Below are 25,244 nucleotides of genomic sequence, written 5' to 3' on the forward strand. Positions count from 1 at the left end.
TTGCCCCACGTGGGGCTCACGGTCTTCATCCCCATTTTCCAGATGAGGTCACTGAGGCCCAGAGAAGCGAAGCGACTCGCCCACGGTCACACAGCTGACAAGGGGCAGAGCTGGGAGTCGAACCCATGACCTTCGACTCCCAAGCCCGGGCTCTTTCCACTGAGCCGCGCTGCTTCCCCAATGTTACTGGTTAAGCGCTTCCTAGGTGCAGAGCACCGTTCTAAGCGCTGGGGTAGACACAGGGTCATCAGGTTGTCCCACGTGGGGCTCACGGTCTTCATCACTTCTCTGGGCCTCAGTGCCCTCATCTGGCAAATGGGGATGAAGACTAGGAGCCCCACGCGGGACCGCCTGATCACTTTGTATCCTCCCCAGGGCTCAGAACGGTGCTCGGCACGTAGTAATAATGATAATAATAATGTTGGTATTGGTTAAGCGCTTACTATGTGCCGAGCACTGTTCTAAGCGCTGGGGTAGACACGGGGGAATCAGGTCGTCCCACGTGCGGCTCCCGGTCTTCATCCCCATTTTACAGAGGAGGGAACTGAGGCCCAGAGAAGCGAAGTGACTCGCCCGCAGTCACACAGCCAAGTGGCAGAGCTGGGATTCGAACTCATGAGCCCTGACTCCAAAGCCCGTGCTCTTTCCACTGAGCCACGCTCCTTCCCTATTGGGCGTCGTGGCTCAGTGGCAAGAGCCCGGGCTTGGGAGTCAGAGGTCATGGGTTCGAACCCCGGCTCCGCCACTTCTCAGCTGGGTGACTGGGGGCAAGTCACTTGATTTCTCCGTGCCTCAGTGACTTCATCTGGAAAATGGGGATGAAGACCGGGAGTCTCACGTGGGACAACCTGATCACCCTTTAACCCCCCCGATTAGACCGTGAGCCCGTCAAAGGGCAGGGACCGTCTCTATCTGTCGCCGACTTGTTCGTTCCAAGCGCTCAGTACAGTGCTCTGCGCATAGTAAGCGCTCAATAAATACTATGGAATGAATGAATGAATGAACAAATGCCATTATTATCATTATTATTTATTCAATCGTACTTATTGAGCGCTTACCATGCGCAGAGCACTGTACGGACCGCTTGGGAAAATGCAATACAGGAATAAAGGGAGACGATCTCTGCCCACGACGAGCTCACAGTCTAGAGGGTCCCTCGAGAGCCTGGTGCCCCGTGACCCTGCCGTTCGAGTCGGGGGCCCCGAGGGCCGATTCCCCCACAGGGAGGCAAAGAGGCAGCGTGGCCCAATTGGTAGAGCCGGGGCGTCAGAAGGACCTGGGTTCTAATCCCGCCCTGCCGTATGTCTGTTGTGGGGCCTTAGGCAAGTCACTTCACTTCTCTGGGCCTCAGTGATCTCATCTATAAAATGGAGGTAAAGACTGTGAGCCCCCATGCGGGGCCGGGATTGGGTCCAACCCGATTTGCCTCTGTCCATCCCATTGCTCATAACGGTGCCTGGAGTCGGAGGTCATGGGTTCGAATCCCGGCTCGGCCACTTGTCAGCTGTGCGACCGTGGGCGGGTCACTTAACTTCTCTGGGCCTCAGTGACCTCGTCTGTCAAATGGGGATTAACTGTGAGCCCCACGTGGGACAACCCGGTGACCCTGTGTCTCCCCCAGCGCTTAGAACGGTGCTCGGCACATAGTAAGCGCTTTACCAACACCAACATTATTATTATTAGCATTATTAGTAAGTGCTTAACAAATAGCAAGGTTATAGTAGCATGTTATATGAGTTATTATAAATATAATAGATCATTATAACTTTTTTTTGTTGGTATTTGTTAAGCGCTTCCTATGTGCAGAGCACTGTTCTAAGCGCTGGGGGAGATACAGGGTCGTCAGGTTGTGCCACGTGAGGTTCACAGTCTTAATCCCCATTATTGTATTATTGTGGAGAAGCGGCGTGGCTCAGTGGAAAGACCACGGGCTTTGGAGTCAGGGGTCATGAGTTCGAATCCCAGCTCTGCCACTCGTCAGCTGGGTGACTGTGGGCAAGCCCCTTCACTTCTCTGGGCCTCAGTGACCTCATCTGTAAAATGGGGATGAAGACTGTGAGCCCCACGTGGGACGACCTGATCCCCCCTATCCACCCCAGCGCTTAGAACAGTGCTTTGCACTTAGTAAGCGCTTAACAAACACCAACATTATTATTACTATCACTATGGAATGAATGAATGAATGAATGAATGAAGGAATGAAGGAATGAATGAATGAATGAATGAATGAAGGCGAGGCGCCCCTCAGGGCTGGCGGCCATCGACCCTCTCGGCGCGCGGCTGCTCCTGCCTGGGAGGCCCCGCCCCTCCCCCTCCGGGCTGGCGGCCATCGATCCTGTCGGCCCGCAGCTGCTCCGGCCTGGGAGGCCCCTCCCCCTGCGGGCGGCGGGCGCGCGCGCGCGCGCGGGGCGGGGGCGGGGCTTCCTCCTCCTCTCTCTCCCTCCCTCCCTCCCTCCCAAGCGCCGGCGGGGCTTTGTGCGCCTGCGCGCGCGTGTCCGGGCTTCTTGCCGGCGTGCGGGCGCGCGCATGGAGGGGGCGGGGCGGCGGCGACGGGGGCCCGAGGCCTCGGAGCAGCTGGGAGCCGCCGGGGACGCGGTGAGGAGCGCGCGGCGGCGGCCCGACGGGCGGGGGGACCCGGGGGAGCGGGGCGGCCGGCGGCCAATCCGGGGGCGCCGCCCGCCTTCCCCCCCCTGCCAATCAACCCGCCCGCCAATCCGGGGGCGCGGGGGCGGGGCCCGGACGCGGACACGCCCCCTCCTCGCATCGGGGCGCCCGCCCCCCCATTCTCACCTGCCAATCAACCCGCCAGCCAATCGGGGGGCTCGCTCGGGGGGCGGGGCTTCGGGGAGCCGCGCCGATTGGCTGCCGCCTTCCCGCCAGCCTCCCCTCCGCCCGCCAGGGGGCGTAGCCGGGCGGCGCGGACACCAGTCGGAAAGAGCCGGGTTCTAATCCCGCCTCCTCCACGTGTCTGCCGGGTGACCTTGACCAAGTCACTTCCCTGGGCTTTAGCTCCCTCAGCTGGAAAATGGAGATGAAGTCCATGAGCCCCATAATGATAATAATGTTGGTATTTGTTAAGCGCTTACTAGGTCCAGAGCACTGTTCTAAGCGCTGGGGGAGATGCAGGGTCATCGGGTCGTCCCACGTGAGGCTCACAGTTAACCCCCATTTGGCAGATGAGGGAACTGAGGCCCAGAGAAGCGAAGTGACTCGCCCACCGTCACCCAGCTGACAAGCGGCGGAGTCAGGATTCGAACCCTTGATCTCTGACTCCCAAGCCCGGGCTCTTTCCACTGAGCCACGCTGCTTCTCAGTATAAATATTATCAATAATAATAATAATGGTATTTGTTAAGCGCTCACTAGGTGCAGAGCACTGTGCTAAGCGCTGGGGGAGATACAGGGTCATCAGGTCGTCCCACGTGAGGGTCACAGGCTTCATCCCCATTTTCCAGATGAGGGAACCGAGGCCCAGAGAAGCGAAGTGACTTGCCCACCGTCACCCAGCTGACAAGTGGCAGAGGCGGAATTCGAACCCATGAGCTCTGGCTCCCAAGCCCGGGCTCTTGCCACTGAGCCACGCTGCTTCTCTGTGCAGATTTCGTGTGCGCTGAGCACTGAAATGTCACTTTTATCGTCACAACACTTGGCCCAAATCCTCCGCTTCCTCTCCGGCCGAACCTCTACCACATGAATGCCAGCGTGGCTCAGTGGAAAGAGCACGGGCTTTGGAGTCCGAGGTCATGAGTTCGAATCCCAGCTCGGCCGCTTGTCAGCTGGGTGAGGGTGGGCGAGTCACTTCGCTTCTCTGGGCCTCAGTTCCCTCATCTGTAAAATGGGGATGAAGACTGGGAGCCCCACGTGGGGCGACCCGATTCCCCTGCGTCTCCCCCAGCGCTTAGAACGGTGCTCGGCACATAGTAAGCGCTTAACAAATACCGACATTATTATTATTATCATTCTCCCTGGGCCTCCACCTCTCCCGTCCCACCGCCGACCCCATCCCACGTCCCGCCTCCGGCCCGGGACGCCCTCCCTCCTCAAATTCCGCAGGCTTTCACTCTCCCCCCCTTCAAAGCCCGATCGAAGGCCCCCTCCTCCAAGAGGTCTTCCCTGATTGAGCCCTCCTCCCCTCCCTTCTACATCACCCTGACTTGCTCCTTCATTTCTCCACCCTCCCGTCCCCGGGGCACGGACGTGCGCATCTCTAACTTATTTATTCACGTATATATGTGTGTTAATATCCGTCTCCCCTCTAGACCGAGAGCTCGTGTGGGCAGAGGAACGTGTCTGTTGAAGCAGCGTGGCGCAGCGGAAAGAGCCCGGGCTTGGGAGTCAGAGGCCCTGGGTTCAAATCCCGGCGCTGCCTCTTGTCAGCTGTGTGACTGTGGGCAAGTCGCTTCTCTGGGCCTCAGTTCGCTCGTCTGTAAAATGGGGGTGAAGACTGCGAGCCTCACGTGGGGCAACCCGAGTAGCCCGTATCTCCCCCAGCGCTTAGAGCAGTGCTCTGCACATAGTAAGCGCTTAACAAATGCCAACGTTATCATCTCGTGCTCTCCCAAGCGCTCAGAACGGTGCCTCGCACATGGTAAGCGCTCAGTAGATATGATTGAATGAATGTAGTAGGATCATAGTACTTGTCCCACCCAAAGAGGGAGGGAGAACCCGTACTTTATCCCCATTTTACAGATGAGGAGACAGACCCCGAGGTTTTGATTTGGGGTTTTTTTTAGGTATTAAGTGCTTACTATGTGCCGGGTACTGTACTGAGCACTGGGTTAAAGTTAATCAGAATCAAGTCAGAGTCCCCGCCCCACGTGGGGCTTACAGTTTTAATCCCCATTTTCCAGAGGAGGTCACTGAGGCCCGGAGAAATTAAGCGCCTCGCCCGAGGCCACCCAGCCGGCCGTTAGGTCCTGGTCCTGTCTGCTGTGGGACCTTGGCCAAGTCACTTGACTTCTCTGGGCCTCAGCGTCCTCATCTGTCAACTGGGGAGTAAGAGTCTGAGCCCGCTTCGGGACAGGCACTGCGCCCCACCAGATTTTGCTGAGAAGCAGCGTGGCTCAGTGGCAAGAGCCCGGGCTTGGGAGTCAGAGGTCCTGGGTTCCAATCCCGCCCCGCCACTCGTCAGCTGTGTGACCGTGGGCAAGTCACTTCACTTCTCTGGGCCTCACTTCCCTCATCTGGGAAATGGGGATGAAGACTGGGAGCCCCACGTGGGACAGCCTGGTGACCTTTACCCAACCCAGCACTCAGAACAGTGCTCGGCACGTAGCGCAAGAGAGCGGCGCGCCTCAGTGGAAGGAGCCCGGGCTGGGGAGTCAGAGGTCATGGGTTCAAATCCCGGCTCCGCCGCCTGTCAGCCGTGTGACTCCGGGCGAGTCCCTTCACTTCTCTGGGCCTCAGTGACCTCAACTGTACAATGGGGAGGAAGACTGTGAGCCCCACGTGGGACGACCCGATCACCTCGTATCCCCCGGCGCTTAGAACAGCGCTTGGCATATAGGAAGCGCTTAACAAATACCACCATTTGCTTGTATCCGGCCCAGTGCTTAACACAGTGCCGTAGCCACCCGGTAAGCACGGAACAAATACCACCGTTACCACTCCCGCTGAGGGGCAGCGAGGAGACGACAAACGCCCCGATCTCTTCTAAATCAGGCAACTTTAGTCCCTGCCGGGAGGGTTCGGCGCTCGCCGCCGCTCCAGGTACGGAGCGAACGGGGGATAAGCGGGCTCCGTACTGAGCGCGTGAGCGGTGTCCGTACTGAGCGCCGGCCGCTCCCTCGGGCGGGGTTTTAGCACAGCCTTCAGGCCCACCCCTGGCTGACCCAGCCAGCTCCCCTCGGCCCTCCCGAAGATGGTCGCGCAGGAGCCAACCCTCACTGATCCCCCGCGTCCTCCGTCAGGTTCCGGGGCCTCTCCGTGGCGGCCGAATCGGAAGTGGGCATCCCTCGTTCTCCTACGGTCACCGCTCGACCCTCCTCCAACGGTCCGTCGATCTCCGCCTCGTGACTCCATCTTAGAGCCACGTGGCCCGAGGATGGGGGGGCGAGGCCCCCTCTCTGGGCTGTACATCCACCTTAGACGTTGGGGTGGACGGGACGAGGCAGCTCGAATCGCCCTCCCCTCGCGTCCGCGCAGCCCAGGCCAGACCAGTTTGGAGCCGTGGAGGGGCGGGAACAGTGAGGAGGAACCTCTGGCCGTTATGGAAGGGGCCCGGGGATGCCCCGAGGCAGCAGAGGCCCCTCCGCCCGGGGCTCTGGGTTAATAATGCTGGTATTTGTCAAGCGCTCACTACGCGCCCGCCGAGCACCGTTCTAAGCGCTGGGAGAGCTACGGGGTCGTCGGGTCGTCCCACGTGAGGCTCCCAGTTAATCCCCATTTTACAGATGAGGGAACTGAGGCCCGGAGAAGCGAAGTGACTCGCCCACAGTCACCCAGCCGACAGGTGGCGGAGCCGGGAGTCGAACTCAAGACCTCTGACTCCGAAGCCCGGGCTCCTCTCCGCTGAGCCGCGCTGCTTCCCCAGACACGCTGCTTGCCAGGCGGCTCTCACCCTCTGACCCAGGGCTCGACCCCGAGGAGGGGAAGGGGAACGACCACCCTCATCGGCGGCGGCATCACCCTGTTCTTGTCCGTCCGTCTCCCCCGATTAGACCGTAAGCCCGTCGAACGGCAGGGACTGCATCTGTTGCCGACTCGTTCGTTCCAAGCGCTTAGTACAGTGCTCTGCGCATAGTAGGCGCTCGATAAATACTATTGAATGAACGAATCACCCTGGGGTCATTTGCACAGAAACGAGTATGCAGACATTTGGAAAGCGCGGCCGCCGAGGACCGTCCCGTGGAGTTGTGGGGCCCGGAGCGCCAGTCGCCGCTCCCCGGCTTCGGCCGGGAAGCCGCTCCAGGAAATCCGCCCGGGAAGCCAAACGCGATGGTAGGTTGCCATCCTCCCGTCGATCCACGGATGAACGGCGTCTGTGGAGAGCAGCAGCGTGGCCTAGTGGCTAGAGCCCGGGCCTGGGAGGCGGAGGGTCGGGGGGGGGGGGGGGGGTCCTCATCCCGGCTCCGCCAGTGGTCTGCTGAGTGACCTCGGACAAGTCACGGCTTAGTGGGGGGATCACGGAGAGTCAGAGGTCGGGGGTCCTCATCCCGGCTCCGCCACTTAGCGGCTGTGTGACTTTGGACAAGTCACTTCTCTCCTCTGGGCCTCAGCGACCTCGTCTGTAAAACGGGGATTGAGGCCGTGAGCCCCACGTGGGACGACCCGATTACCCCGTATCACCCGCAGCGCTTAGAGCGGTGCTCGGCACGTAGTAGGCACTTAACAGATGCCATCATCGTTATCCTCATTATTATTACGTAACTTTTCTGTGCCTCAGTTACCTCATCTGTAAAATGGGGATTAAGACTGTGAGCTCCACATGGGACAACCTGACTCTCTTGGGTCCACCCCAGAGCTTAGAAGAGTGCTTGACACATAGTAAGCACTTAAGATATGCCATTATTATCATTATTATTATTCAGGGACTGTCTCTGTTACCGATTTGTCCATTCCGAGCGCTTAGTACGGTGCTCGGCACATGGTAAGCGCTCAATAAATACTATTGAATGAATGAATTATTATTGAGCACTTACTGTGTGCAGAGCACTTTACTAAGGGCCTGGGAGAGGACGACCCTCTAGAGTTGGGGCATGTTCCCTGCCCACAAGAGGCCTACAGTCTGGAGGTTCGTTCATTCATTCAGTTGCCTTTATTGAGCACTTACCGCGTGCAAAACACTGTACTAAGCACTTGGGAGAGGACAGTATAACAATAAACAGCCCCATTCCCTGCCCACAACGAGCTTAGAGTCTGGCGGTCCGTTCATTTATTCATTCAGTTGTATTTATTAATGGTAAATAAAGATGGTATTTGTTTAGCGCTTACCGTCTCTCACCCCATCTCTCACCCCCGATGATCCGGCCACCTGTTTCCTCACGAAAATCAACACGATCGGGTCTGAGCTCCCCAAAGTCACCCCTCCGCCTCTCCCCTCCCCCCCACCGACCCCCTCCCCTACTTTCCCATCCTTCCCCGCGGTATCCTCGGAGGAGATCTCCTCCCTCCTCGCGAGCGCCACCCCCTCCGCCTGCGCCTCGGACCCCATTCCCTCTCACCTTCTTAAAACCGTCGCCCCTGCCCTCCTCCCTTCCTTAACGTCTAGTTTTAACCACTCGATCTCCAAGGGCTCCTTCCCCGCTGCCTTCAAACACGCCCACGTCTCCCCCATCCTAAAAAAACCCGCTCTCGACCCCACTTCCCCCTCCAGTTATCGCCCTATCTCCCTACTACCCTTCCTTTCCGAAATCCTAGAACGGGTCGTCTACGATCGATGCTTAGAATTCCTTAACTCCCATTCTCTCCCGGACCCCCTCCGATCCGGCTTCCGTCCCCTCCGCTCTACCGAGACCGCTCTCTCTGAGGTCACCCGTGACCTCCTTCTTGCCAGATCCCAGGGCTCCTACTCCATTCTGACCCTCCTCGACCTCTCTGCTGCCTTTGACACCGTCGACCGTCCCCTCCTCCTCCACACCTCATCTCACCTCGGCTTCACGGACTCCGTCCTCTCCCGGTTCTCCTCTCGCCTCTCCGGCCGGTCCTTCTCGGTCTCCCTCGCCGGCGCCTCCTCCCCCTCCCATCCTTTAACCGTCGGAGTTCCTCGAGGGTCGGTTCTCGGCCCTCTTCCGTTCTCCATCTACACTCACTCCCTCGGCGAACTCGTCCGCTCTCACGGCTTCGACTACCATCTCTACGCGGATGACACGCGGATCTACATCTCCGCCCCCGTCCTCTCCCCCTCCCTTCGGGCTCGCGTCTCCTCCCGCCTCCGGGACGTCTCCGCCCGGATGTCGGCCCGCCACCTGAAACTCGACGTGAGCGAGACCGAGCTCCTCGTCTTCCCTCCCGAACCCGGTCCTCTCCCGGACTTCTCCATCACCGTGGACGGCACGACCGTCCTTCCCGTCTCTCGGGCCCGCGATCTCGGTGTCGTCCTCGACTCGTCTCTCTCGTTCGCCCCACGCGTCCTATCCGTTACCGAGACCTGCCGGTTTCACCTCTACGATATCGCCGAGATCCGCCCTCTCCTCTCCACCCGGACGGCTGCCTTACCGCTACGGACTCTCGTCATATCCCGGCTAGACTACCGTGTCGGCCTTCTCTCCAACCTCCCTTCCTCCTCTCTCGCCCCGCTCCGGCCTATTCTTCGCTCCGCCGCCCGGCTCATCTTCCCGCAGAAACGATCCGGGCGTGTCACTCCCCTTCTTAAACAACTCCAGTGGTTGCCCATCGTCCTCCGCTCCAAACAGAAACTCCTCACTCTAGGCTTCGAGGCCGTCCGTCACCTCGCCCCTTCCTACCTCTCCTCCCTTCTCTCTTTCCACCGCCCAGCCCGCACGCTCCGCTCCTCCGCCGCCCGCCTCCTCGCCGTCCCCCGGTCTCGCCCGTCCCGCCGTCGACCCCCGGGCCGCGTCCTCCCGCGGTCCCGGAACGCCCTCCCTCCTCGCCTCCGCCAGACCGATTCTCTTCCCCTCTTCCAAACCCTACTTAAAACTCACCTCCTCCGAGAGGCCTTCCCAGACCGAGCTCCCCTTCTCCCTCTACTCCCTCTGCCGCCCCCCCCTTCACCTCTCCGCAGCTTAACCCTCTTTTTCCCCCCATCTCCCTCCGCTCCTCCCCCTCTCCCTTCCCCTCCCCTCGGCACCGTACTCGTCCGCTCGACCGTATATATTTCCATCACCCTATTTATTTTGTTAACGAGATGTACATCGCCTCGATTCTGTTCAGTCGCCATCGGTTTTACGAGACGTTCTTCCCCTCGACTCTATCTCTCGCCATCGTTCTCGTCCGTCCGTCTCCCCCGATCGGACCGTGAGCCCGTCAGACGGCGGGGACCGTCTCTATCTGTTGCCGACTTGTTCATTCCAAGCGCTTAGTCCAGTGGTCTGCACATAGTAAGCGCTCAATAAATACTATTGAATGAATGAGTGTGCCTAGCACTGTGCTAAGCACTGGGGTAGAATCAAGCTAATCAGGTTGTCCCATATGGGGTTCGAGATTCATTCATTCGATCTTATTTATTGAGCGCTTACTGTGTGCAGAGCACTATACTAAGCGCTTGGAAAGTACAACTCGGTACCAGATAGAGACAATCCCTACTTAATCCCCATTTTGCAGATGAGGTAACCGAGGCACAGAGAAGGAAGTGACTTGCCCCAGGTCCCAGGGCAGACAAGTGGCGGAGCCGGGCCCTTAACTGTGTGCAAAGCGCTGTACTGAGCACTTGGGAGAGGACAGTACAGCAATAAACAGACACCTCCCCTGCCCCCAAGGAGCTGACAGTCTAGAGGTGGGGTCAGACGTGAATTTAAATAAAGAAACGCTCCCGCCCCAGACCGCGAGGTCGCTGTGGGCAGGCGATGTCGTTCTTGTTGTATTGCACTTTCCCAAGCGCTCAGTACAGTGCTCTGCCCCGTATTAATCGCATTAATAAATAGGATTGAGTGAAGGGATGGATATGGACGTGAGTGCCGTGGAGCTGAGGGAAGGGTGAACGAAGGGGGTAGATTCCCGAGGGGAGACGAAGCCGACCAGTGGGGAGAGGGAGTTTCCAGGGGCGCCATCTTGATCTCTCGCCTCCCTGCTTTGTCCGATAGACGTTTCCAAGCCAGGGAAGGCGGCCTGGCCACCCTTGCCTACGCTGTCTCGCCGGAGAATCCGTGAGTACCTCCGCCTTCTCGCTGGGCCGGAAAAGATGGACTCGTCCTCAGATATTAGATCCATAAAACCAAGTTAATAAAAAGCGCGATGAGGTTGCCCAGGAAGAAGGCATGTAAATAAAAAAGAAGAGATCGATTCAGGCGCTCCTTCATCTCGCGGCAGAGGGCAAACTAACGGCCCCCTTGCTTCAGTCCGAGAGGAGAAGTTGAAAATGTATTTCCCCAAATCCTCTCCTCCAAAACGTTTTAATAAAATACCGGGCGACGATCGGAGATAGAATCGCACAAACGGTTCGACGCCTATCTGGTTTAGAGGTAAGAATTAAGGGAAGTAAATTCTCCGATATCTTCCCCGGATCCCGTGGCCGTAAAAAGAATTTTTTAATCTGCTCTGCTTCTCTTCCTCTACGCGTAAAACTCAGACCCGAACCGCGGAATGACACTCCCTCGTCGAAATCGCATATTTAAAGCAGCAGAGTTAGAGATCACCGGTGCCGTACCTCGACCTACCAAAGACGAGGTCCGTGGAAAAATACCAAAAAAAAAAAAAAAAAAAAGCCTCTCAAATTCAGATTAAGGGGGCAGGGTGGGGGCTGTTTCTTTATTTGCATGGCTCCCGTGGCTGGGGAGAGCTAGCTGGGCACCCACAGAGACAAACCAAAGACAGCAGCGTGGCTCGGTGGAAAGAGCCCGGGTTTAGGAGTCGGAGGTCATGGGTTCTCATCCCGGCTCCGCCACCTGTCAGCTGTGTGACTGTGGGCGAGTCACTTAACTTCTCTGCGCCTCAGTTGCCTCATCGGTGAAATGGGGATGAAGACTGAGCCTCACGTGGGACGACCCGATGACCCTGTATCTCCCCCAGCGCTTAGAACAGTGCTCGGCACACAGTAAGCGCTTAACAGATACCAAGATGTTGATTATTATTCACGCTCATTTGACGCCCCGAAGACAAGCCCCCTCCCCATGCCTCCCTGCGGCAAGCTTCCGCAGCACCCCCAGTTTTCCAATATCATTGGATTGTGTCCCCCAAGGGAGCCGTGCTTAGCGAGGCTGGCATCCGATGCGGAAGCAGCACGGCCTAGTGGAGGGAGCCCGGGCCTGGGAGTCAGGAGGTCCTGGGTTCTAATCCCGGCTCCGCCATTCGTCCGCCGTGTGACCTCGGGCAAGTCACTTCACTTCCCTGGGCCTCCGTTCCCTCATCTGGAAAATGGGGATTGAGACTGTGAGCCCCACGTGACTCTCTCCAAGCCGATTTTGCTGGCGTCCGCCCCGGCGCTCAGTACGGTGCCCGGCACACGGTAAGCGCTTAACAGATACCACGGTTATCGTTACGGCCCTCGAGGCGACCAGACGTTCATCTGCCAGTGCCGCCCCTGCGGTCGCCCCGAGAGGCTGGGAACTGGGGATAATCAGTCGAACAATCAATCGGTGGTATCATTTCAGCCTGACCGTGTGCAGAGCGCCGTACTAAGCGCTTGGGAGATGGTACAGTATTACAGAGTAGGAAGATACGTCCGTTCCCTGTCCGCGAGGAGCTTACTGTCTAGAGGGAGAGACCGACGTTAATGTAAATAAAAGAATACGGATATATACCTAAGTGGCGTGAGGCTGAGGAAGGGGTGAATGAAGGGAGCAAATCAGGGCGACGCGGAAGGGAGTGGGAAAGGGGGAATCGAGGGCTTAATCCTCAAGGAGGAGCAGCGCGGCTCAGTGGGAAGAGCACGGGCTTTGGAGTCAGATGTCATGGGTTCGAATCCCGGCTCTGCCCCTTGTCAGCTGTGTGGCTGTGGGCGAGTCACTTCTCCGCGCCTCAGTTACCTCATCTGTCAAATGGGGATTAAGACTGAGCCCCACGTGGGACAACCTGATGACCCTGTATCTACCCCGGCGCTTAGAACAGTGCTCTGCACATAGTAAGCGCTTAACAAATACTAACATTATCATTATTATTATCAGGAAAGGCCTTTTGGACAAGATGTGATTTTAATAAGGCTTTGAAGGGGAGGAGAGTCATTGTCCGTGGGATTTGAGGAGGGAGAGCGTTCCAGGCCAGAGGCGGGACGTGGGCCAAGGGTCGGCAAGGAGACAGGTGAGATGGAGGCCCGGTGAGGAGGTGAGCGGCGGCAGAGGAGCGGAGTGTGCGGGCTGGGATGGAGAAGGAGAGAAGCCGGGTGAGGCAGGAGGGGGCCGGGGGATGGACGGCTCTCAAGCCAATGGTGAGGAATTTCTGTTTGAGGCGGTGGTGGATGAGCAACCACTGGAGGTCCTTGAAGAGTGGGGAAACGCATCTGAACGTTTCTGTGGAAAAATGATCCAGGCAGCGGGGCGAAGTGCCGACTGGAGTGGGGAGAGCCGGGAGGCCGGGAGGTCTCCAAGGAGGCCGACAGAGCCGTCGAGGCGGAAAAGGAAAAGTGCTTGGAGTAATGACGCAGGAGTTTCGACGGAGAGGATAGCGTGGATTTTAGCAAGGCCGTAAAGGTTGAACCGACGGGATTTGGTGGCAGATTGAATGCGAGAGTTGAATGAGAGCGATCGGCCAAAGATAATTCCTTGGTTAGAGGTCTGAGAGATGGGAAGGATGGTGGTGCTGTCTACCGTGACAGGAAAGTCAGGGGGAGGACAGGTTTGGGTGGGAAGATGAGGAGCTCTGTCTGGGACGTGCTAGCTTGGAGGTGAGGGGGAGACAGCCAAGTAGAGATGTCCTGAAGGCAGGAGGAGATGCGAGACTGCAGAGAAGGAGAGAGATCAAGCCTGGAGATGGAGATTTGGGAATCATCCGCACGGAGACGGGGTTCGTAACCTTGAGGGTGAGGGAGTTCTCCAAGGGAGGGGGTGAAGAGGGAGACTGGAAGGGGACCCCGAGCTGAACCTTGAGGGACCCCCACAGTTGGGTGGGGGGAGGCAGAGGAGGAGCCCATGAAGGAGACTGAGGAGCAGCCAGAAAGAGGGGAGGAGAACCGGGAGAGGGCAGGGTCAATGAAGCCGAGGTCGAATAACGTCTCCAGGGGAAGGAGGGGGTCCGCGGTGGTGAAAAATAGCCGAGGGGTCGAGGAGGATTAGGACGGAGTAAGGCCAATTGGATTTGGCGGGAAGGAGGCCATCGGTGACCTCCGAGGGGGCGGTTTCTGCGGAGCGGGGGGGACCGAAGCCAGAACGGAGAGGGTCGAGGAGAGAACTGGAGGAGAGGAACTTGAGACGGCGGGCGTAAGTAACATGCTCTGGGAGTTCGGAGAGGAACGGGAGGAGGGAGATGGGGAGATAACTGGTGGGAGCCGTGGGCTGGAGGGAATTTTTTTTTTTTTTATGACGGGGGCGACACAAACCTGTTTAAGAATTATGGTATCTGTTCAACGCTTAGTATGTGCCGAGCACTCTTCTAAGCACTGAGCACTGAAAGCAGTGGGGAGGAAGCCCCGGGAGAGTGAACGGGAGAAGATGGCAGGGAGGGAGGAAGGGAAGGGACAGTGTTTCCATAAGGTGTGGAGAAATGGGGTCGGAGGTGCAGGTGGAGGGGGTGGATGTTGAGAGAAGGTAGGAGGAGGGGGAGAGTTGAAGAAGGTTCAGGCCGTAGTATTTACCGAGCGTCTACTATGTACAGAAGCACCGCGCCAAGTGGGAAAGCAGAAGCAGCGTGGCTGAGTGGCAAGAGCCCGGATTTGGGGGTCACAGGACGTGGTTCCAATCCCACCTCGGCCATTTGTCTGCTGTGTGACCTTGAGCAAGTCACTTCACTTCTCTGTGCCTCAGTTACCTCATCTAGAAAATGGGGATGAAGACTGTGAGCCCCACGTGGGACAACCTGATCACCTTGTATCTACCCTAGCACTTAGAACAGCTTAGAACACATAGTAAGCGCCTAACAAATACCATTATCATTAATACTGTTGGTATTTGTTAAGCGCTTACTATGTGCAGAGCACTGTTCTAAGCGCTGGGATAGATACGGAGTAATCAGGTCGTCCCACGTGAGGCTCACGGTTAATCCCCATTTTCCAGATGAGGGAACGGAGACGTGAAGTGACTCGCCAACAGTCACACGGCTGACAAGTGGCGGAGCCGGGAATCGAACCCATGACCTCTGAGTCCCAAGCCCGGGCTCTTTCCACTGAGCCACGCTTTATTATTAAGTGCATTGGAGTTAGTAGACATGATCCCTGCCCTCAAGAAACTTCCAGGCTACCGAGTGGACTGAGTGCTAGTGACAATAGAGTTAGGCCTATGTATATAGGTACTCTCCCAAGCGCTTAGTACAGTGTTTTGCACACAGTACGCGCTCAATAAATGCGATTGAATGGATGAATGAATGAATAGGCATGACCTGCCCTCGAAAAGCTGACAGTCTATGTCCCGCAGAGCTCTGGACGACCACTTGGGAGAGGAGAAGCAATGATAATAATGACATTAATGATGGCATTTGTTAAAGTCACAGTTTGAACCCCCCATTTTACAGATGAGGTAACTGAGGCCCAGAGAAGAGAAGTGACTGGCCCAAAGCCGGGATTAGAACCCACAACTCCCAAGCCCGGGCTCTTTCCACTAAGCCATGCTGCTCCTCCAATGACGTATAAATAGATAAATAGCGTCTAAAGTCAGTCAGTCGGTCAGTCGTATTCATGGAGCACTTACCTTGTGCAAAGCACTGTACGCTGTTCTAATCCCGGCCTGCCGGATGACAACAGGCGAGTCACAGAACCACCCTGGACCTCGGTTTCCTCCTCGGAAAATGGGGTTCCATCTTCATCCGAGCCTGCGGTCCAGACGGGGGGGCCGACACGAATATAAATCAATCACGGGTCTTTACGTCAGAGCCGTGGGGCTGAGGGAGGGTTGAAAATAGGGGAGAAATCCAAGGCCCGTCTCCTCCGGGAAGCCTTCTCTGACTGCGCCCTCCTCTCATTCATTCATTCATTCAATAGTATTTATCGAGCGCTTACAAGTCGGCAACAGATAGAGACGGTCCCTGCCGTTTGACGGGCGCACGGTCTCCTCCCACTCCCTTCTGCACCGCTCTTCCTTGCTCCTTAATTCATCCTCCCTCCCAGCCCCACGGCACCTATGTAGATATCTGTATATATCCGCCGTGTATCTGTCGATCGATCGATTGATTGATGTTCCCGTCCGTCTCCCCCTCTAGACTGTGAGCTCGTTGTGGGCGGGAATGTGTCTGTTGTTATGTTATACTCTCCCAAGCGCTTAGTACGGTGCTTTCCACCCAGTAAGCGCTCAATAAGTACGATTGAATGAATGGACGAAAGCGTATTATCTTGAACCGACTCCAGCACTGAGCACAGTGTCTTGGCCCATGCTGAATAATAAATTTCACAGTCCGGCAATGAATCCGATCGATATTATTCCCGTCTCCTGCACTCTCCGCTTTCTACCGACAGATCAGATCACCTGCTGTCGCTTTCGCCTTAGCCCGTGAGTCCCGGACGGTGATAATCCGGCATGCCGTAATCGCTTGAGAAATGCCATCTTTATTTTTATGATTATTGGGCATGGTAGACCCGCCGAAGCGGAAGGCAGATTGCCGTAGGAGAGCCGACTCGCAAATCCCCGGGTCTCCGTGCTGTCGCCGGCCAAAAACTATCCAGGAGATGGGCTCTGGACTGCCGCTTGCTCCCGAAGAATCTCTTCCATTTTCCTCCCCCATTTTTCCTCGACGGAGTCCCCGGCTGAGCTGTGGCGGGGCCGTTGGATTTGGGTCTAACCCTGGGATTTGAGTCTTCGGATGAAGGAGCCTCTCCCCTCTCCGCACCCCCCCCCCCAACACACTAGGCTCCCTCCTTCTATTGTTTGTTGTTCTTCATGCCAGACACTGTGCTAAGCGCTGGGGGAGATACAAGATAAAGGGGTTGGACACGGTCTTGTCCCACGTGGGACCCATAAGCTCGCTGTGGGCAGGGAATGTGTCGTATCGTTTTATTGTCCTCTCCCAAGCACTCGGTACAGTGCTCTGCACCCAGTAAGCGCTCGATAAATACAACTGACTAAGTCAGGAGGAGGAAGATTTGATCCCCATTTTACAGAAGGAAGTAGCGGAGGCCCAGAGAGGTGAAGTAAGCTCGTTGTGGGCAGGGAATGTGTCGTATTGTTTTATTGTCCTCTCCCAAGCACTCGGTACAGTGCTCTGCACCCAGGAAGCGCTCGATAAATACAGTTGACTAAGTGAAGAGGAGGAAGATTTGATCCCCATTTTACGGAAGGAAGTAACAGAGGCCCAGAGAAGTGAAGTAAGCTCATTGTGGGCGAGGAATGTGTCTGTTTACCGTTGTATTCTCCTCTCCCAAACACTTAGTCCTCTGCACCCAGTAAGCGATCAATAAATATGATTGACTGGCCGAAGTGACTTGCCCAAGGTCAGCCAGCAGGTAAGTGGTGGAGCCAGGATCAGGACCCAGAAATTCCTTTGATTCCCAGGCCCGGGCCCTTTCCACAAGGCCACACTGCTTCCTAAGCCCAAAGTTTGCCGAATTCCATTAAGGAAGGATGGGCCTGGCTTGTGACTAAATGATGAACGTGCTGTCGAAGTATCAATAAATACCACTGATTGATCGACGGATCGATTGAACTAGAGACCGGCCAACCTCTGTTTGCGCCTTCCCCTCACCGCCCAACCTCCTCCTGCTCCAGACGAGAGTCATTCCAGGGAGCCCAGAAGGATCCAGTCCATCCCCGTTCCTCTGAAAAGTCTCCCGATCAGCAGCACGGCCAAAATCGCCCATCTTTCCGCAAACACGGTGTAAAGCTAAATAATATTTCTGGCCACCTATTGAACGTTGAACCCGAGACCCGTTAATATAAATAACAAAATCTTTACTCCGAAGATTACTTCCAGCTTTCCCGTTCCATGGGGAAGATGAATGTGGCTAATCTTTTAAGGAAACTAAAGAGTTTCCTTCTTTTGCCAAAGCATTTTACTCGAGAATACTTCCATTCATTCGGTCGTATTTATTAAGCGCTCCCTGGGTGCGGAGCACTGTACTGAGCACCTGGGAGAGAACAACGGAACGGTAAAACAGTGACAATCCCTGCCCACGAAGAGCTCACCGTCTAGAGGAGGGGAGACAGCAGTAGAAGTAAATCAAATGACAGGTATATATGTAAGCGGAGAGGGGAAGGGAGGGGAGGAAGAGCCAAGGGAGCAAGTCAGGGTGACAACAATAATAATAATAATGGTGGTATTTGTTAAGCGCTTACTATGTGCAGAGCACTGTTCTAAGCGCTGGGGGATACAAGGTGATCAGGTTGTCCCACGTGGGGCTCACCGTTTTAATCCCCCTTTTACAGATGAGGTAACCGAGGCGCAGGGAAGCGAAGTGACTCGCCCAAAGTCACACAGCTGACAAGCGGCGGAGCCGGTATTCGAACCCATGACCTCTGACTCCCGAGCCCGGGCTCTTTCCACTGAGCCACGCTGCTTCCGGGTGGGGGAGGGGAGGAAAAGCGGGACTTAATCTGGGAAGGCTTCTTGGAGGAGTCGGACCTTCAGTCAGGCTTTGAAGCGGGGGAGAGTCATTGTCTGGGGGATTTGAGGAGGGAGCGCGTTCCGGGCCAGGGGCAGGACGCGGGCCAGGGGACGGTGGTGAGGCAGGAGAGATGGAGGCCCGGGGAGGAGGTTAATGGCACCGGAGGAGCGGAGTGCGTGGGCTGGGGTGGAGAAGGAGAGAAGGGAGGGGAGGTAGGAGGGGGCGAGGGGACGGACGGCTTGGAAGTCAACGGTGAGGAGTTTGTGTTTGATCTGGAGGTGGATGGACAACCGCTGGAGATTTTTGAGGAGTTGGGTGACGTGACCTGAGCGTTTCCTGTAGAAAGGTGATCTGGGCAGCAGCGTGTAGGGTGGGCCGGAGGGGGGAGAGGCAGGAGGCTGGGAGGTCAGCGAGGAGGCTGACGCGGTCCTCTCGGTAGGACGGGATGACTGAGTGTATTATCGTGGTACAGTTCGGAGGGAGAGGAAAGGGCGGATTTTAGCGATGTGGCGTAGGTGGGACCGACGGGATCCGGTGACGGATTGAGCGTGGGGGTTGAAGGACAGAGAGGAGTCGAGGATAACGCCAAGGTCACCGGTCTGCGAGACGGGAGGGACGGTGGTGCCGCCTACAGTGACGGGAAGGTCCGCGAGAGGACAGGGTTTGGGTGGGAGGACGAGCTCTGTTTGGAGCACGTTAAGTTGGAGGAGGTTAGCGGTAGAGATAAAATTCATGAAAGTGAGCAATCGATAAATACCATCATCTTGGGGTTTCTTAATGGTATTTGTTAAGCGCTTACTGCGGGTCGGGTACCGTACAGAGAAGCAGCGCGGCTCAGTGGAAGGAGCCCGGGCTTGGGAGTCAGAGGTCGTGGGTTCTAATCCCGGCTCTGCCACTTGCCAGCTGTGTGACTTTGGACAAGTCACTTAACCTCTCTAGGCCTCAGTTCTCTCATCTGTAAAATGGGGGTGAAGTCTGCGAGCCCTACACGGGACACCCTCATTACCTTGTACTACCGCAGCACGTAGAACAGCGCTTCGCACATAGTAAGCGCTTAAATACCATCATTGTCGTTATTATTATTACCAAGCATTGGGGCGGATACAAGCTAATCAGTTAGGACGCGGTCCATGTCCTTCATGGGGCTCACAGGCTTAATCCCCATTTTACAGATGAGATCACCGAGGCACAGAGAAGTGAAATGACTTGCCCGAGGTCACCCACCCAGCAGACAAGCGGCAGAGCCAGGATTAGAACCAACATCCTTCTGACTCTCAGGCCCGGGCTTTATCCACTAGGTCACGCTTAGTATGTGTCAAGCACTGTTCTAAGCGCTGGGGCAGATACAGGTCAGTCAGGTTGGTCCCAGACCCTGTTCCACTCAGGGTTCACAGTCTCAGTGGAAGGGAGGAAGATTTAAACCCCATTTTCCAGATGAAGGAACTGAGGCCCAGAGAAGCGAAGTGACATGCCCAAGGTCACAGAGCAGATGGGTGGCGGAGCTGGGATTAGAACTCAGATGCTTCTGACTCTCAGCCCTGTGTTCTAATAATAATAATAATAATAATAATTATGTTATTTGTTAAGCACTTACGATGTGCCAAGCACTGGTCTAAGCACTGGAATAGATAATAATAATGATGATGATGGCATTTGTTAAGTGCTTACTATGTGCCACAAGCACTGTTCTACACGCCGGGGGGGGGGGGGGGCGGGATGCAAGGCTATCAGTTTGTCTCACGTGAGGCTCACACTCTTAATCCCCATTTTACAGGTGAGGTGACTGAGGCCCAGAGAAGGGAAGTGACTTGCCCAAAGTCACACAGCTGACAAGCGGCGGAGGCGGGATCAGAACCCACGACCTCTGACTCCCAAGCCCGGGCTCTTGCCACTGATCCACCCTGTCTCCCAAGTCCCAAGCGCTTACTACGGTGCCCCGCGCACAGTAAACGCTCAAGCAATACGACTGAATGAGCGACGTGTAATTATTGATCTCCCCCAAGGACTCGGTACAGTGTTCCGCACACAGCACCGAGTAGCTACAACTGATGGATCGAGTGATTGGAAATCCCAAGCCCCGGTTGGAAAAGGCGAAAAGATGGGGAATCCAAGGGCTCGGGCGACGCAGAAGGGAGGGGGAAGCCGTGAAAAGAGAGGGCTTAATCAGGGAGGGCCTCAGGGAGGAGGCGGGCCACTGCGCCGGTTGAACGATCCCAGCGTTCGTACTTCCAGCGGGCTGTTGTGGGCGTGGGGCGGACGGTCACACAGCAGACAAATGGCGGACCCGGGATTAGAAACAGCGTGGCGTCGCGGAGAGAGAGTCAGAAGGTCATGGGTTCTAATCCCGGCCCCGCCCCTTGTCTGCTGTGTGACCTCGGACGAGTCACTTCGCCTCTCTGGGCCTCGGTTCCCTCATCTGGAAAACGGGGATGAAGGCGGTGAGCCCCACGGGGGACGACCTGACCACGCGGTATCTACCTCAGTGCTCGGAACGGTGCTTGGCACATAGTAAGCACTTAAAAAAGACCCTCCTTATCATTAGAACCCAGGGCCTTCGACTCCCAGGCAGGTTTTCAATGGCTTCGAATGGCCGTTCTGGGGAGCACGCGACTAACTGTTCATCATTTCAGGGTCATTTTAACCACACGTCCAACTAGGAGACGCGAGAGGGACCAGGATGGACGCTCGGACCGCGATCCGCCCACGACGGAATACCCGGAGAGAGTCCCGAGGGGCCGGTACGGTCCTCCTCGGCGCGGCCGGATGGGACTTTCCGCAGATCCGTTCCGTCGCAGACCCACCCTCCGCCTTCGCTTTTAAGACCCTCCCCCCCGAGAGAAACCATTTTCAGGGGCTGGTATTTCCAGTCGTCGTTCGTAGCAGCAGGTGACGACTTGGTGAATCAGGCGTCTTTTTAATAAGAATTTCGAGCAGCATTACAACTTCCTGGAAGATAGTACTGAACTCGTCTGAAAGGCATTATAAATTTCGGCCTCAAGACCGAGAGAAGACATATTTTTATACTCTCAGATAGTTTTCTAGGAAATACTGGCGTGTGCACACCACGTGTATATTTTTAATAAAAATCACCGATGACACTCGCGTAGCGTTTCATTCCGTCGTATAAAAGCGGGAGGCAGCGCGGTCTTTTCCGCTGGCGCCGCACCAGCTAGAGGCCTGCTTTTTAAAACTGAAATCGAGATCCCTCGTCTCCTCGTGGGACTCGGGTGTGGAGTCTGACGTTGGCGGCATTTAATGTTCTTCGGGCCTGGAGGATTCCATGAGGGTCAGATGGTCCACGAGTCCCCGTCGAAAGGGGATGATAGAAAAGCCGCGCGGCCCAGTGGAAAGGGCCCGGCCCTGGGAGTCAGAGGACCTGGGTCCTAATCCCGGCCCCGCCACCCGTCTGCCCCGTGACCTTCGGCAAGTCACTTCGCTTCTCTGTGCCTCGGTCACTTCATCTGGAAAATGGGGACGAAGACGGCGAGCCCTACGTGGGACAGGGATATTTTTGTATCTACCTGAGGGCTCAGCTCAGTGCCTGGCTCATAGTAAGTGCTTACGAATACCATCGTTATTATTATTATTAATTCATCCATTCAACAGTATTTATCGAGCGCTTACTATGTGCAGAGCACTGTACTAAGCGCTTGGAATGGACAAATCGGCAACAGATAGAGACGGTCCCTGCCCACTGATGGGTCCGAAAGCCTCTCGACCCGGAAGTGGCATGGATCGCCTTCTGCTCTCTTGGTTTTAACTTGGTGATTCCCGTGGGAGCATGGCCTCTGTCTGCTTCCTCCGGGGCCTGGTGGCTAGAGCGCGGGCCTGGGAGTCAGAAGGATGTGAGTTCTAATTCCGGCTCTGCCACTCTTCCGCTGTGTGACCTTGAGCAAGTCACTTCACTTCTCGGGACCTCAGTTCCCTCATCTGGAAAATGGGGATTAAGACCGTGAACCCCATGTGGGACAGGGGCTGCGTCCAACCTGATTAGCTCACGTATATTCTAGCATTTAGAACAACGCTTGACACAGAGTAAGAGCTTAACACATACCATTATTTATTATTATTATTATTATCGTGCCATCCTTTCCGCAAGGATTTCTGATTTCTGTATAGATTCATTTCCTCTCCTATTTCTCCTATCTGTAATTTCTTCTAATGTCTGTCTCCCCAGGGTGCTTTAGCAGCCTGGGAAGCAGCATGACGTAGTGGAGAGTGACTGTTGGTATTTGTTAAGCGCTTACTATGTGCAGAGCACGGTTCTAAGCGCTGGGGTCGATACAGGGTAATCAGGTTGCCCCACGTGCGTCTCAGTCTTCATCCCCATTTTACAGATAAGGTAACTGAGGCCCAGAGAAGTGAAGTGACTTGCCCACAATCACACAGCTGACAAGTGGCAGAGCCAGAATTCAAACCCGTGACCTCTGACTCTCAAGCCTGCGCTCTTTCCACTGAGCCACGCTGCTTCTCAGCACCCGGGCCCGGGAGTCAGAGGTCATGGGTTCTAATCCCGGCTCCACCACTTGTCTGTCGTGTGGCCTGAGGCAAGTCACGTTACTTCTCTGGGCCTCAGTTACCTCATCTGTAAAATGGAGGTCGGGACTGTGAGCCCCATGTGGGACAGGGATTGTGTCCAAACCGATTAGCTTGTATCTACCCCAGCGCTTAGAACAGCGCTTGACACATAGTAATACCAGTAGTATTATCATTATTATTATTCTTCCACCCATTTGAGATTTTCTTCTGCCTTCTGATTTTCTGCCTTGAGATTTTCTTCTGCCTCCTGGGTTTTCAACCCAGCTCCACTAGCATTTCCAACCCTTTGCCTGCTGAGTGACCTTGGGCAAGTCACTTAACCTCTCTGGGGCTCAGCTTCTTCATCTGTTAAATGGGGATTAAATGTCTTTTCTCCCTTTCTCTTCTCTACATTGTAAATTCATAAATGGGCGGGGAACGTCTGCTAATTCTGCTGTACTCTCCCAAGCCTTTAGTACAGTGGTCCGCACCTAGTAAGTACTCAATAAATATGATTAATTATGTGGTCTCAACCCCTTCATTTGGTCCAGTGCTTAATAATTTAAAATAATTATTACGGTTCTTATTAGCGCTTACTCTGTGTCAAGCACTGTTCTAAGCGATGGAGTAGATACAAGTTAATCGGGTTGGACTCAGTCCCTGTCCCACATGGGGCTCACAGTCACAATCCCCATTTTCCAGATGAGGTAATTGAGGCCCAGAGAAGTGAGGTGACTGGCCCCCGGTCACACAGCAGACATGTGGTGGAGTCAGGATTAGAACCCAGATCCTTCTGACTCCAAGACCCAGACTCTATCCACTAAGCCACGGATAAGTGCTTAATAATAATATTAGTAGTAGTGATAGTATATAGAGAAGCAGCGTGGCTCAGTGGAAATAGCCCGGGCTTGGGAGTCAGAGTTCATGGGTTCGAATCCCGGCTCCGCCACTTGTCAGCTGTGTGACCGTGGGCAAGTCGCTTCACTTCTCTGGGCCTCAGTTCCCTCATCTGTAAAATGGGGATCAACTGTGAGTCTCACGTGGGACAACCTGATGACCCTGTATCTCCCCCAGAGCTTAGAACGGTGCTCTGCACAGAGTAAGCGCTTAACAAATACCAACATTATTATTATTATATAATATATGACACAATATAATTAGAAATAATTATATTGTTAGTAATATTATGATTACTAGTGTGAGCAATTTACCAGGCCCTAAGGAATCACTTAGTACAGTGCTCTGCCCTGGGTGAGAGCTCAGTGACTACGGTTAATTGATTAATTGATTGAAAGGTAGTCATTCTTTCAATCACTATGGGTAGCCTTGTTTAAGAAAGGGTTTAAGGAAAGCCTTGTGGATTTTTTTCTCGATAAAAGTTCATGCAGACCTCGATCAATTAGTCACCACTGTTTGATTTAAAATAATCTTTATCATATTGACCCCACGGCGCCCAATGCGAAATGATTTGGAGTTTACATCGTGATAACACGCATCGTTTTTACATACCTGCTAATTCATCAGTGCCTATTTAATTTGTCACCACTAAAGTTATTGAAGCAGATTAGCCAATAAGGAAAATTTGCCTAGCCTCTGCCGAGTAGACAAATCGAAAAAGAACGTGCAATAATAAGATCACTTCCTTGTTAGAGAAACAGCAAGAAAGCCTCGTGGAAAATGTAGGGTAAATATTCAATCCATCAATCGATCGATCAATGGTATTTATTAATTCAATTGTATTTATTGAGCTCTTACTCTGTGCAGAGCACTGTACTAAGCCCTTGGGATTCATTAAGTGCTCACTCTGTGCAGAACACTATACCGGTGCTTGGGAGAGAACAATAGCGTAGTGGTTAGAGCACAGGCACGGGAGTCAGAAGGTTATGGGTTCTTATCCCGACTCTGCCCCATGTCTACTGTGTGACCTTGGGCTAGTCTCTTCACGTCTCTGCGCCCCAGTGACCTCATCTGCAAAATGCGGATGGAGCCTGTGAGCCCCACGTGGGATGGAGACTGAGTCCAATCTGATTTGCTTGTACAGAAGAGCCTGGGCTTGGGAGTCACAGGTCACGGGTTCTAATCCTGCATCCGCCACTTGTCAGCTGTGTGACTTTGAGCAAGTCACTTAACTTCTTGGGGAAACATCCCTTTGATTCTATTTATTGCTCTTGTTTTAATGGGATGTTCATCCCCTCGGTTCTGTTTGTCGCTATTGTTCTCGTCTGTCCGTCTCCCCCGATTAGACCGTGCGCCCGTCAATGGGCAGGGACTGTCTCTATCTGTTGCCAATTTGTACATTCCAAGCGCTTAGTACAGTGCTCTGCACATAATAATAATAATAATAATGTTGGTATTTGTTAAGCGCTTACTATGTGCCGAGCACTGTTCTAAGCGCTGGGGTAGACACAGGGGAATCAGGTCGTCCCACGTGGGGCTCACGGTCTTCATCCCCATTTTACAGATGAGGGAACTGAGGCCCAGAGAAGTTAAGTGAC

The 25,244-nt window shown here is 55.0% G+C and overlaps 1 protein-coding gene across 1 annotated transcript; it reads left to right on the forward strand.

Moving 5' to 3' along the window:
- The first annotated feature begins 2,466 nt into the window (after nucleotides 1–2,466).
- C3H10orf143 (chromosome 3 C10orf143 homolog) lies at nucleotides 2,467–21,329 on the forward strand. Its single transcript, XM_029059379.2, has 4 exons — nucleotides 2,467–2,595; nucleotides 6,798–6,938; nucleotides 10,700–10,762; nucleotides 20,862–21,329. The coding sequence occupies exons 1-4, from the start codon at nucleotides 2,527–2,529 to the stop codon at nucleotides 20,886–20,888; spliced, it is 300 nt and encodes a 99-aa protein (XP_028915212.1). The 5' UTR covers nucleotides 2,467–2,526; the 3' UTR covers nucleotides 20,889–21,329.
- The last annotated feature ends 3,915 nt before the right edge of the window (nucleotides 21,330–25,244 follow it).

This window comes from Ornithorhynchus anatinus, chromosome 3, assembly GCF_004115215.2.
Source record: "Ornithorhynchus anatinus isolate Pmale09 chromosome 3, mOrnAna1.pri.v4, whole genome shotgun sequence".
In the NCBI taxonomy this organism is placed as follows: Eukaryota; Metazoa; Chordata; class Mammalia; order Monotremata; family Ornithorhynchidae; genus Ornithorhynchus; species Ornithorhynchus anatinus.